This window comes from Alternaria burnsii (assembly GCF_013036055.1).
Source record: "Alternaria burnsii strain CBS107.38 chromosome Unknown 705, whole genome shotgun sequence".
Classification (NCBI taxonomy): domain Eukaryota; kingdom Fungi; phylum Ascomycota; class Dothideomycetes; order Pleosporales; family Pleosporaceae; genus Alternaria; species Alternaria burnsii.
This window is the reverse complement of record NW_024066107.1, coordinates 813,753-827,559: the sequence shown is the minus strand read 5'-3', so window position 1 is coordinate 827,559 and position 13,807 is coordinate 813,753. Positions and strand designations below refer to the sequence as shown.

Here is a 13,807-nt window from a genome sequence, read left to right as displayed (position 1 = left end):
ACTCCAGGATGCTGATCAGATAATTAGAAGGTATAGACACTGATGAAAGTGGACCTGATGATCTCCAATCAGGAGTTGACTTTCAGCACGTTGGGGTAGAAGATAAGACGACACCGATAAGCTAGCGTTGCAGTACACATAGAAGAGGTAATCTGTATTCCGGAACTGATTACATGTGGTTTCATAACCCGAGCAGCTCCTAAGCCAGTGTTGCACCAATGATACCATGGCAAAGTTCACGATTGTACACGATACAGTCTTTGACGACCAAGCCAACAGCTGCCAGTATTTCGTCCCACTCCTTCCTCATTCGTTCACGTGCGCCACAGGCACCCAGCATCACCAGATCCAAGGAGGCGGCAAAAGACGGAACCGCCTCTTCTGGCAATATCATATCGTTGATCAGAATTACGGATTCAGCACTCATCGCCGATTTGATCTGGCTTAGGATCTGCTTCGATTTATCATCGTTCCAGTTGTGGAGAATCCACCCGAGATGATAAAACTTCGCACCTGAATAGACTTTAGCATATTATTTCCCGTTTAAGAGCTATCTCGCGCATACCTTTGATGGGCTGAGGCTGGAAGAAGTCGTGACCGATAGCTTCAACACCAGGTGTCTTCAAAGAATGGGCAAGGGTATCCGGCAAATCTTGCAAGATGATCCGGCCAGGGATATCCGGAAAGCGTTTCTTGAACATTGCGCAGTAATGCCCAACGTTCCCACCAACATCGACGAATGCTGGCAACTCGGGATTCCAGTCTTTCATCTGGGGTCGAATGGGGTACTCATCCAACCAGCGCCCCCGAACGGCCTGCTCCATAGCCATGTAGCTGATAAGAGCACCCATTTGCAGTGGGTTTTGAGAAAACCAGGTGTACGTGTCCAAATCAGTGTTGTAAGCTGGTTGGAATACTGTGTTTTTACCATCGGTAACATCCTGATACTTGTTCGCGCGCAAGAAAGTGGGCATTCCCTGAAACAGAGGACCGCAGTTCTCGAAGCTGGAAGAGCGGTCAATCCCCAAAAGTCGGTGGACGGTTGGCTGAGTCGCTTACAAGTGTGTGACAATCTTCTCAGCCTCTGGAGTTGCCAGATTCCGACTTTTCTGGCTAGCTTCAAATTGGTTGACACCCGTTTCGTGGATGAGTCCGACCGAGGCCATGTATCTAAGTAAACGCCCTAACACATACGATCAGCAATGCTTCTCAACAAGGCGAAAGGTCATCGCAAGGCGTACCGAGGGTGATCGGATGGGCATTCGTCACTTTCTGCAGCTCCTGGAGGCTCTTCGGACCAGATTTTGCCAAGGTGTCAAATATCTTCAAATCTTGGCCGATACGTGCAGCTGAAGATTGCAAGGGCTGGACAGTAATTAGTGGCTAGGCAACGGATGCACTTGAGGGGCGACTCTTACATAAAGAGCTCTGTGAGGAGCAAGTATTAGTTTCGCGTATCACGTTCCCAACAGGGCTGAACACTTACATGCGTGTTGCAGTCTCTTCTGGCGTCTCTAAACCAACGATCATCTCGTGCAATTCACGAAGTAGAATTTTTCGGGCATCGCCATGAGCTGATGTCAGTAGCTGCCTGACTTGATCCATAAGAGTGTAGGCCACCAAGATTTGATTAGTTGATGGAAAGAGATAAGCGAAGAGTAGGTTGCACGAAGAGCTGAAGGGTAACGGATGAAGGGACGAGACTCTCATTTATAGAACACATAAAGGCGCCATGAGCAAGCTTACGTTAGTTCTATGCGAGATTGCTTTTACTACTCTAGTTCTGTTCCGTTGTGCTTTGAATATCACTATTGCCGAAGCCGACAGTTCAAGCGGAAGGCGTGAACGGATGTGTCTTAGCAAAGTCAGACTCGCACGGGCAGAGTCAGAGGTTCAGAGTCGGCATTTGCTAACTTTAGCAAAGCGTCTTCGAATATCCCGTACAATGTGCTCAACTTCCCGCTTTCGTTTCTGCAACGTGCATAGGGCGCTTGAAATATAGCCCGAGTATGCGCAACAGTGTACACAAGTTTGTACAGCTCTGATTGACACCAAAACTAACTTTTACGCAATTGCAGTGAATGTCAGCCAACTTGTCAGATCCTGCAGTAAGAGACAAGAAGAGATGGATGCGAATCTGACTTGCAGAAACGCCACTATCAAGGTGCAGAGGTATAGTACGTATATATTGGCTGTATCATGATCGTGGCTACATGCATTAGACGTTTCATAGTAGGACAATCTACACCCAAGTGTAGGCCGCACATCCCACGTTGCCGTATACGTTGACATGAGCCGCGACCGAATGTCTCCGATGACGTTGAATGCTTATTCACACAAGCGGCTCGGGGTTTAATTGCGTATATTGCTTATCCGTACGCAAGCTCATCGAACCAGAATGCTTAGCGTGAACACCTGCAGAAGAAAGGACGCTCACTAGTTGTACTTCCGTGGAATGTCTACTGGAAAGTGCTGTGAGGTATTTACCTACCTCGTATACATGTAAGCGCCTACTGAAAGAGGCGTTGGGTACATCCTTGCACTACGGGAAGTACGTCTACTGAAGATGCTCTCTATCACCTTTCCTTCCGAATTGTAATGTAGGCGCGTTTTCGCCCGGGGTTGGAAAGAATGTTTGAAAACTACAACTTGCTACAAACGAGTTGCGTTATGGCTTGGGTGCCTATAGGATGTTGGCAATAGATGAATTAGCTAGGACAAGCATGCAGACGCGGTTCGATGTTAGAACAAAGGTTCTGACTCTCCCACGTTGCCAAGCAGCTTATCTCGAGCCGACCCTCCCAGCTATGCATGAGTTGACCGATCACTGTGCTACCGGGTCGGTCCGTGAACTGCGCGGAGACGAGAGTCATTCGTTATCGTACTTGGGTAGAGCACAACAAGCGGTGCCATATCAGACTTGTTGACGGCTGAGTCTGACATTCCTAGTCCGCTCGGAACGGAGTCTTACGCCCAGAAAGGCATGATACGTCTTCTAGAATGATAGGATGTGGTTGGTGACGGTGGTGTGAGGACTCGCTTTGTTGAGAAGCCGAGATGCTGATGAATACTGGCATCGGTTGTGACTCTTGGGGTATTTGGATGGTCGACGGCATAGATAAATATGTCGACAAACGGACTTTCTTGTATCGCTTCCTTTCCATCCTAAGATTTTGTCTCTCGCTGAGCCCAACACATATCGAAGATGATACGGGCCAAGGTCCTTTACTTTTCCGGAGAGATACCTCAAGGGGATCCGGAGGGCGACCAGCGAGATTTGTTTAGGAAGCTGCACTTACTCAGCAAGGAGCGAAGTTATCCGATCCTTGCCCTCTTTCTTGAGACCATCACACGGGCTGTGAGGGAGGAACAGCGTCGACTGATCCGCACTGAGAGAGATTCGATACCAGCTTTCGAGAGCATCTTGGACTTGACCGATCATGTCGTTGAGCTGAGGAAAACGTCGCTTGGTGGAGCGATCGAGCGAGTACTGGTGCTTTCCTTTCAATTAGGAAGCTTCATTGCGTAGGTCTCTCCGTCAGCTTTTGTAATCCAAGGTCTTAATGCACACCAGATACCACGAAGCTCATCCCCTCGAGTATAATTTCCAGTCGTCAGACACATTCCTCATTGCGAGAGGCCCAGGCATGCTATCAGCGGCAGCGATCACACTTTGCCCAAATATGTCTATGGTTCCAAGCATTGCTGGACATATCGCCAAAGTAGCATTTCGATTCGGGCTCGTCGTTGATCAGGTCTGCCGATCATTGGAGATTTCACCAGATGAGATCAACGCTGCTGGAGCTTGGATATATTGCGTGTATGGCGTTGACCCGTCGGAGGCCCAAGAAGCAGTGGCACTTTTCAATGCTGAGAAGGTAAGTCAGGTATTCATGTTGTTTTCGATTTGGAGTTTCCAAGGTTGGGTCGGAGACTTGGCGTCCGGGTGCCGCACCCCACTTTTCGCACCCAGCAGTTCCATTCTGATCAGGGGTCCAACTGACGCTAGTATTTCCTGGAACCTGCATCTCAGGCGCTTGCCTTGTGAGGGTGTCATCTCAGTTGCTCATTCCGTCACCACCTCCTTCCCTGTTATTGCATCCATCCACACTCTCCTTTGTCTGCCTTTCCTAGCTGCTTATGGGAGCAATGTTGTGCCTCATATCCAGTCCTTCTATCTCTATTTCTTGCTCCATGGCCCTATGATCTGGGCATACTTCGTCAAAAGGGAAATTTGGCTGTGACCTTGCACTGATATGTATTTTAGGAATATGCTGAGACGAGCGTGGCATCAGTCTTCAACGACGACGGCAAGTCCGTAAGCATTGGTGGCCCACCATCGACTCTCAAAGCACTATTCACAGAATGCGAATTCTTCAAGCGTACAAGAAACGTACCGATGAAGAAAGTGCAAGGGATGTGGCATACGGGTAAGGTCTATGGTATGGAACACGTACAGCAAATCGTTCCTTATATCGACGAAAAATACCGACTGCATCTTTCATTGTTCTCCCCAGTAACAGGACAACCATTCAAAGCAGCGAGTGCCAACGAACTACTCGAGCAGATCATGGAAGAGATGCTCACCCAGAGAATCCGGTGGGACCGAACTATCCAGAGCATCACGGAACGGCTGAAACAGGTCTCGCCGAATTCCACCCAACTGATCGCCATACAACCATCACAATATGTTGAAAGCTTACTTGCGCAATGGAAAGCTGACATCCCCACCGCCACACATACATCCGAAGACACGATGTCAGCGATCATGAACCTCCCTCTTGGAAGCAGTCCTTCCAAGGATGCGAAGTCATCGAAAATTGCTGTCGTGGGTATGGCATGTCGCTTCCCAGGAGGTGCTGATAACACACAAAGATTTTGGGAGCTGTTGGTACAAGGCCACGATGCCCACGGGCCTGTTCCTCCAGATCGCTTCAATGTTGAAACCCATGTGGACCCAACAGGGAAAATCCCGAATACATCCAAAACACCATATGGATGCTTTGTAGACAACCCAGGTCTCTTCGATGCCATGTTCTTCGGCATGTCGCCACGAGAAGCTGAACAAACAGATCCGATGCAGAGACTTGCTCTCGTGACTGCTTATGAGGCTTTGGAGAACTCAGGCTACGTGCATGGTCGTGGTATACACGCACGACGTGTTGGTACCTTTTACGGACAGGCCAGTGACGACTACCGCGAGGTCAACTCTGGACAAGAAGTCGGCACCTACTTCATTCCCGGAGGATGTAGGGCGTTCGGTCCTGGCCGCATCAATTACTTCTTCAAATTCTGGGGTCCGAGTTTCAGTGTCGACACCGCATGCTCTTCCAGTCTTGCAGCGATACAAGCTGCATGCACTTCTTTATGGAGTGGCGATGTCGATATGGCAATTACTGGAGGCATGAACATCATCACGAATTCTGATGTCTACGCCGGCCTCAGCAATGGCCACTTTCTCTCACCTACTGGCGGATGCAAGACGTGGGATGTAGGGGCTGATGGGTATTGTCGTGCTGATGGTGTCGGTAGCGTTGTCTTGAAACGACTGGAAGACGCCGAGGCGGACAACGACAATATTCTAGGAGTTGTTCTCGCTGCAGCTACTGATCACTCTGCTGAGGCAGTCTCTATCACCCATCCGCACGATGTTGCGCAGGCCCATCTGTATACTCAAGTTGCCAGAAGGGCTGGGATCGACCCTTTGTCGGTTGGGTTTGTTGAGATGCACGGCACGGGAACTCAGGCAGGCGACAGTAACGAGATGAGGTCAGTCACAAACGTATTCGCTCCTTCTACTGGCCACATTCGACATCCGCAGTTACCTCTTCACATCGGTACCGTCAAATCCAACATGGGTCATGGGGAGGCGGCTGCTGGTATCATGGCATTCGTCAAGACAATGTTGGTCTTCCAGAAGGGCATTATCCCTCCTCATATTGGCATCAAATCTCGATTCAACCCAGCACTGCCAGGTGATTTGACCAAAAGAAACGTGGTTATCCCTACAACAGCAGCTGATTGGGCCTCAAACAGCGATCGAAAAAGACTAGCCATGGTGAACAATTTCGGAGCAGCCGGAGGAAATACGTCCATAATCGTGGAAGAGGCGATGCCACGACCAAGGAAGGGGGACGATGCACGAAAATTACATGTCATCGCTGTGTCTGCAAAGACGGCTTACTCACTGCAGGGAAATCTCAAAGCTCTTGTTGACTTTATTGAAATGCGCCCAGAACTCTCCATCGCAGACCTGGCCTATACCCTGTCGGCTCGGAGGAATCACTACAACTATCGGGTTTCTATTCTTGCGTCTTCCACAGCTGAAGCAGTATCGTCACTTCGCTCTCACATTGAAACCTCTCTATCCCAGACTCCACACTCGGACAAACAACCTCCCGTAGCATTCGCATTTACTGGGCAGGGCACTTTCTATATCGGCATTGGCACTCAATTATATCGAGACTCTCGCAAGTTTCGCCAACACATTGATCGACTGGATGGCCTGGTACGACGACAAGACTTCACCTCTTTCTTGCCCATCGTTGCTGGAAGTGTACAGCCAAAGGATGTCTCTATCGTCACGATGAACCTTGCCATAATCTGTGTGGAGATCGCTCTAGCGCGACTTTGGGAATCATTTGGCATCAAACCGAGCGTTGTTATTGGCCACAGCCTGGGTGAATACGCAGCTTTGGCGGTCGCTGGTGTATTATCCGAAAGCGCTGCCATATCTCTTGTCGGCACCCGCGCTGCGCTCCTGAGTTCCAAGTGCACGGCCCGTACACACGGTATGCTTTCAGTACGAGCTTCAGTAGCAGATGTCAGACGTGCTGGTAGTGGCATTCCCTTCGAAACTTCCTGCATCAACGGACCAAACGAAACGGTCCTCGGGGGTACTCTCTCGAGCATAGAAACTCTCTCAGCAACTTTGCAAGCTGCGGGTTACAGGACCTTCCATTTGGATCTTCCTCATGCCTACCACACATCCCAGATGGACACTATCACGGATGAGCTGCTCAGACAAACGAGAACGATTGTATGCAGTCCAACAAGGATTCCCATTATCTCTCCTCGATACGGGAAAGTTATGACATCAAACGACACAATCGATGTTTCATACTTGGTCGGCGCAACTCGGGAGACAGTCGACTTTGTTGGTGCCCTCAACAACGCTTGGGAGACTGGTATAGTCAACAAGTCTACTGTCTGGCTGGAGATGGGCCACCATCCCACGTGCTGTGGTTTCATCAGCCGAACGCTGTCTTCAACTCGGATGGCACTGCCAAGTCTACAGCGTGACAACGACAACTGGTCGACCCTGGCCAAATCACTCTGCATCTTGTATAGTGCAGGCGTACAAATCGACTGGAATGAATATCATCGTCCCTTTGAGCAGGCGCTCCGACTTGTTGATGCTCCGACCTACATGTGGACCAATAAGAACTATTGGATTCAGTACCGTGGAGACTGGAATCTGACCAAAGGCCGAGCAGTATCTGGATTGCAGCCTGAACCTGCTCCTGCGCCGACCGTGACGGGATTCCAGACTTCTAGTATTCAACGACTTACATCGGAGCACTACACTGAATCAACAGCAACCTTGTCGGCGGAGAGCAGCATTACTGACCCTTCACTCCAAGGCGTAGTCGATGGACACGCGATGAATGGATATGGGGTTGCTTCGTCTGTAAGTGGTTTCTATATCCCATCATGTGTTCCCAAATGGAGAAAATCCTAACAATGCATAGTTCCTTCATGCGGAGATGGCATTCACGCTCGCGACACGTATTAGTGACAAGAGCTTCGCAACTGCAGTATCATTTGGCATCAACGTCGCCGACTTCGAGTATCATGAGCCTGTCGTCAAGCTCATCGATACAAGTAAACCACAGCCAATCCTGGTCTCTGCCGAGGCTGACTTGGACAAGATGGAAGTTCACGTCAAGTGGTTCAATCCTGCCAAAGAGATCTGGTACTGCCACGCTACCGTCTTGTACGAGGATCCATCGTCCTGGTTGTCCACGTGGTCTCGCTCTACCAAACTGGTCACTAGTCGTATCGACGCCCTCAATGACATGGCCGCGGTAGGCAAAGCTAGCAAACTTACGACCGACCTCGCCTACAGCCTCTTTGGTAAGCTGGTTGGATACTCCAAGCTGTACCGGACTATGCAATCAGTGATTCTCAACGAAGATGAGGCCATGGCTGAGGTGCAGTTCCCTGATGATACTGGCGGCAATTGGACTGTCCCGCCTCACTTCATCGACGGTCTTATCTCTCTGTCGGGCTTTGTGTTGAACGGCGGTACCCACTTTGACAACACGAATAACTTCTTCATCACTCCATCCTGGAAGTCGATGCGCTTTGCGCGGCCGCTGGTTCCGGGCGGACGTTACATAGCCTACGTCCGAATGGTGCCCTCTGACAACCACTCTTTTGTCGGCGACGTGTATGTTTTGCAAGGCTCGGAGATTGTTGGAGTTGTTGAGGCGATACTGTTTCTACAATGGCCACGAGTGATGCTCAATCGCTTCTTCAGGCCTGCTGATGGGACGGCGAAGCCAGCGGCGAGTGTCCCTGTAAAGAGCGCACCTCCAGCGCGTCTCAAATCCAAGGCACACCAAGTGCCACGCCCCAAACCTGCTTCAACACCCCCCAGTCCGAAGGAGGGCTCCGAACACTCCGATTCATCTGGGGTGATCATTTCCCGGCCCGGAGGATGCTCGTCCTCAGATGAAGACGCGGGAGCATCAGCCAGTCCGGCCACTGGTACGAGTGGCGCCATAGACAAAGCCTTAGCTTTGGTTGCGGAAGAACTCGCTGTCGACATTGGTCTGCTTACAGATGACGCTCATATTGCTGACCTGGGACTTGACTCATTGATGTCGCTGGTCATGTCTCAGAGATTGCGAGAGGAACTGGGCTTGGAGATCAGAGATGCCTTTTTCCTGGAGGTCGACACCGTTGGAGATCTCAAGAAGTTGCTTCAGTAGTTGAAGACCTCGCTGTTGTGTGCTTTTGTTTGTTCGTTCGTAAGGTAGCGGGTCCAAATCACACTCTTTTGCCTAGTCTGCCTGAAATCGTAGTACATGTAGTAGCATCCTGTCGTGGTAATGCATACGAATCAATCATTTCATCAACATTGCTGTCCGTTACCTCGATTCCTTCCTCGACCTCAACATTGTGGACCACTAAGTGCTGTAGTCATGGCCAGTGGAGCTACGTCGCTAGCATACCAGACACATAGCAGCAAAGATGACACGAGAAGAGCGTGGTCGTGCGAGAAGAAGAATTCGATTGTGTTACATAATGGAAGGGGATATCTGGAAACATTGCGTAGAGTCATAAGCCGTCATGTAGAAAGAACAAATAGCCGCTGTACTAACGCCGAGTCATCGCGGGAAACATGTTGCCTGTATACCTCCGATACCAGCCGGACAAAGATAGTCAATTACCGTTGTGGATATTGCTGCCCATACACCGGGTATGGTGGGTTGCTTCCATACTGCTGCTGTGTCCGAGCGTAATCCTGTGGATTGTATGTGTACGCTTGCTGACCTTTGTGGTCGCTCTCTCGCCTCTGCCTGACATTATGCTCTTCCTTGGTCTCCTCCATTGTCGGCAGCTCGGCCGCGAACGCCTTTTGCTCCAACCCTGGGGAGCGCATACCCTCTGAAGGCGCATAGGAGCTCGGCCGTGAACTAACGGTGCTGTGCGATGCAGTTGACCAGCGCACATCTTGCGGCTGGGGTGAGTATTGTGACGGCTCGGAAGCGGTAGATGTGCGGTTATGATTCGGGTGCAGGTAGGAGGGAGATGGTTGAGGGTGGTAGAAATCGCCTGGTAGTTCCATGACGACGTCGTTCGTTCCTAGGAGCTGCTTCGGTGGCACTGGTGGAGCGTTCTGATCAGGTTGCGCATACTGCAGGCTCTGCCTGTGCGGTGACATGGGAATCTGGTAGGGCTGCGTTGGCGATGGTTGTGGCGACCTGTAATCGTGCGCTGAGCGATCCGCCGGGTTGACCGTCTTCAGCCGCCCGTTCTCCATCATGGCATGCAACGCTCCCGAGTCGAGTAGTTCAGCCTTCTTGACTAACCGCTCTACCATGACCTTTGCAGCTGCCTTCATCTCCTTCTTGACAAAGCTGAGCATGGTCACATTGCACTTGATCTCCACATCCTCGCGTATGTAAAGTCCCTCAGGGGGCGCACCTGAACCCAGCTCTTTCGGCTCAGGTGGTTCGCCAGGCTGGTTTCCGCAAATCTGCCACTTGTTGCGCAGGTCGACATTTGCGGGCGCGTAAGTGTGTGTCTGCAGGCCGAAGGGTAGGTCATGGAAGACGCCTCGAAACTTGATTGCGCCGCTTCCCATCTTGCCAATACCGGGTATGTATTGTATGCGCTGCGAGATCTCATACCATGTTGAGTAGAATTCGTCTGCAGGAGCGTCGCGCGGTGCTTTGATGGGTTCGTGGCCGGTGACGAGTGGATTCAGCTCGATGATTTCGCCATGGCTGTGGAGGAAGTCGATTGCGAGCTGACGCGGGATGTAGGATGGTATGGGCGTGATGTTCACGTACTGCGCTTTCTTGCGCATCATGTTCATGGTGGGCGATCAACGTCGAGTAGGGCCGATATGTAGGTGTGAGGATTCTCGCTCAATTGCTTGCGGATGCGACTCGAGAAAAGAGGCTGTGCCGCGCCGGCAGGAATGGGTAAGTAATAAGGATGTTGCTGACGGTACCCCTGCTTGTGCAAGTAGGCTTGATGCGCTGGGCCGGGTGGTCATCACACAGCCCAAGATCGCCGTGACGAAACGCGTCATGCACGTGCGCGTGATGTCAGAAACACACAGGATGCGCATTCGATCTTATTTCGCTCTTGCGGGTCGCTGCGATTCATGACCTTGCGAGCGTCGCCTGCTCATAGCAGTTTGCCTTTTCATTACTATCATCGCCGCGGCCCTGTAGGGCGACTGGTGCCCGCAGTGGAGACGCCTAATTATAGGCTTGGTATGCGGCATCTGTCAGCGCTTTGCATGTGGGGGCCGGAAAGTCTGAACTTCAACAATCCAACGCCACAAGCCGCACAGGTCTACGCATGTTGAGAATTGCGCTCAACAGATACTGCCAGTCCAATTGCTGATGTCGTGTAATCCTGTCGTTGCTTTTGCTCAACCCCGGAATTGTCGTCATCCGGAGAGATAGCGTTTACTACGCCAAGTTGTGTAGCTGGGCAGACGCGACGACTGGCATCCGAGGGGCTGAGTCCAAGATGACCGATGTTCCATTGTTTCCTAGCTCGATTCTGCATTCGCGTGGCGACAGACCTATCAGAGCTGAGGTCGCTTAGGTGGAGTTGAGATTTTCGATCTGGCGGCATGAACTGTTTCGAGAATAACCAGGCCTGAGGCATCAGTTCTCTTGGAGCCCCTGAACACCGGCCAGCATGCAGTCGTAGCCAAGATATTAAGAGCCACCGGCCATTTTCTTATAAGGAGCGCGGTTGCTTCGCATTGATGGAGAGTCGAAAGTTTACTTTCTTTTGACGATCGTGGTAGCTGTCTCGGTGGTATTTGTCGCAGGCAAAGGAGGGCCAGACATACGGTCAAGGCTAGGGTAATGGAAGCATGATGAATCGGTGCGAAAGCGCAACTATGTCTGACAGTGTGGGGACATGTGAGAAATTGTGGTCGTCCCTCTCCGGCCCTTTACAAGAAAAAGATGAGGAGTGAGTGCCTTTGTACTTGTGGCCTATGACGCTTGTTTGGCGTCGAAGGCAGGAGCTACTGCATCTCAACCGTGGTTCGCGCAAGGCGATTTGCGCACGAAAACGAGCGCGGTCAACCCATCTATCTACATACAGTGTGCTTTGTCAAGACTATAACGGTGGCGAGACGCTACATGTCTATAGCTCATTGTATATAGGTCATTATAGTCTCATGTATCGGGATGGGGTGAATCACGATATAGCTTCTCTTCGCGATGGTATACGGCTTGCGCACGAACACGTTTAAACCCCAGTGAAGTATACTAGCACTATTAACAAGATGATCAGGATAATGGACAACGAAGACACTGATTTGATCGACGTGCTGGTGATAGAACGCAGGCACAACGCTGTTGAGTTATACTGTATTGTATCACAGAGAAGCGTGTCCCCAAAACCCTAGCTTCACTATGTGCAGCTGTGTATGGACAATCAAGACATGTTTTAAAAGCGAATAATAGGATGTTCCGACAGCATGTAAGCTCTCGAGCGGTTAGCTAGATCTTGAAACGCCAGCATAACATTGCCCCCAAGACTTCTGTGTTAAACCAAAGGGTAATGCACTATCGGCTTGTCGCTATAAACACTATAAACTCGCTCTCTATACGTTACTAAACGCATACGTCGTCTTCAAGGCCAACGATCGCTAGTGCAATATCAGGCAGGAAGTTTTCTTAGATTAGACGCATGCAGGATGTACAAGTCTCAATTCAAGACTTTTATGTCGTCAGACACTGCCTCAAGCTCTAGAAGAATGCCACTAGGTCAAGCAAGAAACCCGAGCAATGTTTGATCTGACAGCACCTAGTCACACAGGAAGAGTTGGGTTTTGATTATATCGCTATCGTGGAGGCCGTCACTAACGCCCCCTCCCACTGCTACTAGAAAGCCAAGATCAACGTTAATTGTGTGGATTTCCTGCTCAAACCTGCAACGACTCCAGATGCAGTCCGGAATTAGATCGAAGGCCACCTACCACTTCCAGTCTTCAGATTACTAGGCCAGGAGCTCGTCAAGATGCTTACCCAGGATCGCATACACATTATCAGTCAAAACATCGATAGCAACGATAAAACAGGGCAGCACTTTAAAGTAAGGATAGCTAATACCTGCGAAGGGTTAGCGGCGTGCACGTGCGTAAAGGGAAGAGTGCCGACACAGTGAAGGCGCGTAACACCCTCTTAGGAGTATGTGCAAAACGAGAAAGACCAAAAGGAAAAGAAGTGGACATCGTGAGTCGAACTCAGTCCAAAAAGAGAGGGGCCCATATGGGCGGCTGCGGGGGCCCATTGCTGGGGTAGGCTGCGGGGGCCCATTGCTGGGGTAGGCTGCTGGGGGGCCATTGCTGGCGACTGCGGGGGACCGAACTACGCTGCAGTCGTAGTTCGGTGACCGAATCCTCAAATAATCTCAATATATACAATATGTTAAAGTTTTAGTATGTGTGCGGGACTTAGTGAACGGGTCAGGCTACGTCGCTACTATCGTCTGCTGCCGTTTGCACACTGAAGAACAAACAGGTGAATAGAAACATAGTACTTTTACGCAAGCGACCACTAACTAATAATCCGTCCTTATCGCGTGTCTCCTATGAGACGTTGCGCAGCACTACAGTCCGAATGGATGACATAAGAATGTTACCTAGGTATCTGATAGCACTGTGACAAACTACTAACAAAGCGTCACTGACGATATATGCAACCTAAACGATTTTTAGATAACAAACAACTTCTTAATAAGAGACACTAGAATCGTAGCGATAGGACAGTAGAGTAGGTCAATTTCATAATACTGAGTATGACCTGGTCACTACCGAGGTATGAACAACCTGCACTGCAAACTATAGCTCGAGTTCGCACCTTAGGGAAGACATCGTATAGACGATATGCTTCTGTAGTAAGGTTAGTGATTACTGTTTCCCCTGAACTTATAAGTTCGCACTTTAACCTTGCATAAAAATTTGCAACCTATAATGCGGTTGCGCGTCGAGAATACCCAGTCAGTATTGACGAGAAGCACCATCTCACATATCTTT

General features: G+C 50.3%; 3 protein-coding genes across 3 annotated transcripts; 1 reads left to right on the top strand and 2 right to left on the bottom strand.

Moving 5' to 3' along the window:
• Positions 1–199: 199 nt before the first annotated feature.
• Positions 200–1,530, bottom strand: GT037_000309 (s-adenosyl-l-methionine-dependent methyltransferase; the record flags this gene model as incomplete). Its single annotated transcript, XM_038925356.1, has 6 exons — positions 200–513; positions 566–1,005; positions 1,060–1,183; positions 1,242–1,365; positions 1,419–1,428; positions 1,487–1,530. 6 exons carry the CDS (start codon positions 1,528–1,530, stop codon positions 200–202), a joined length of 1,056 nt encoding a protein of 351 aa, XP_038791212.1.
• Positions 1,531–3,205: 1,675 nt separating this feature from the next.
• On the top strand, positions 3,206–8,996 carry GT037_000308 (polyketide synthase; the record flags this gene model as incomplete). Its single annotated transcript, XM_038925355.1, has 4 exons — positions 3,206–3,525; positions 3,575–3,878; positions 4,268–7,690; positions 7,752–8,996. The coding sequence occupies 4 exons, from the start codon at positions 3,206–3,208 to the stop codon at positions 8,994–8,996; spliced, it is 5,292 nt and encodes a 1,763-aa protein (XP_038791211.1).
• Positions 8,997–9,454: 458 nt separating this feature from the next.
• GT037_000307 (uncharacterized protein) lies at positions 9,455–10,609 on the bottom strand (the record flags this gene model as incomplete). Its single annotated transcript, XM_038925354.1, has 1 exon — positions 9,455–10,609. One exon carries the CDS (start codon positions 10,607–10,609, stop codon positions 9,455–9,457), a length of 1,155 nt encoding a protein of 384 aa, XP_038791210.1.
• Positions 10,610–13,807: the final 3,198 nt, after the last annotated feature.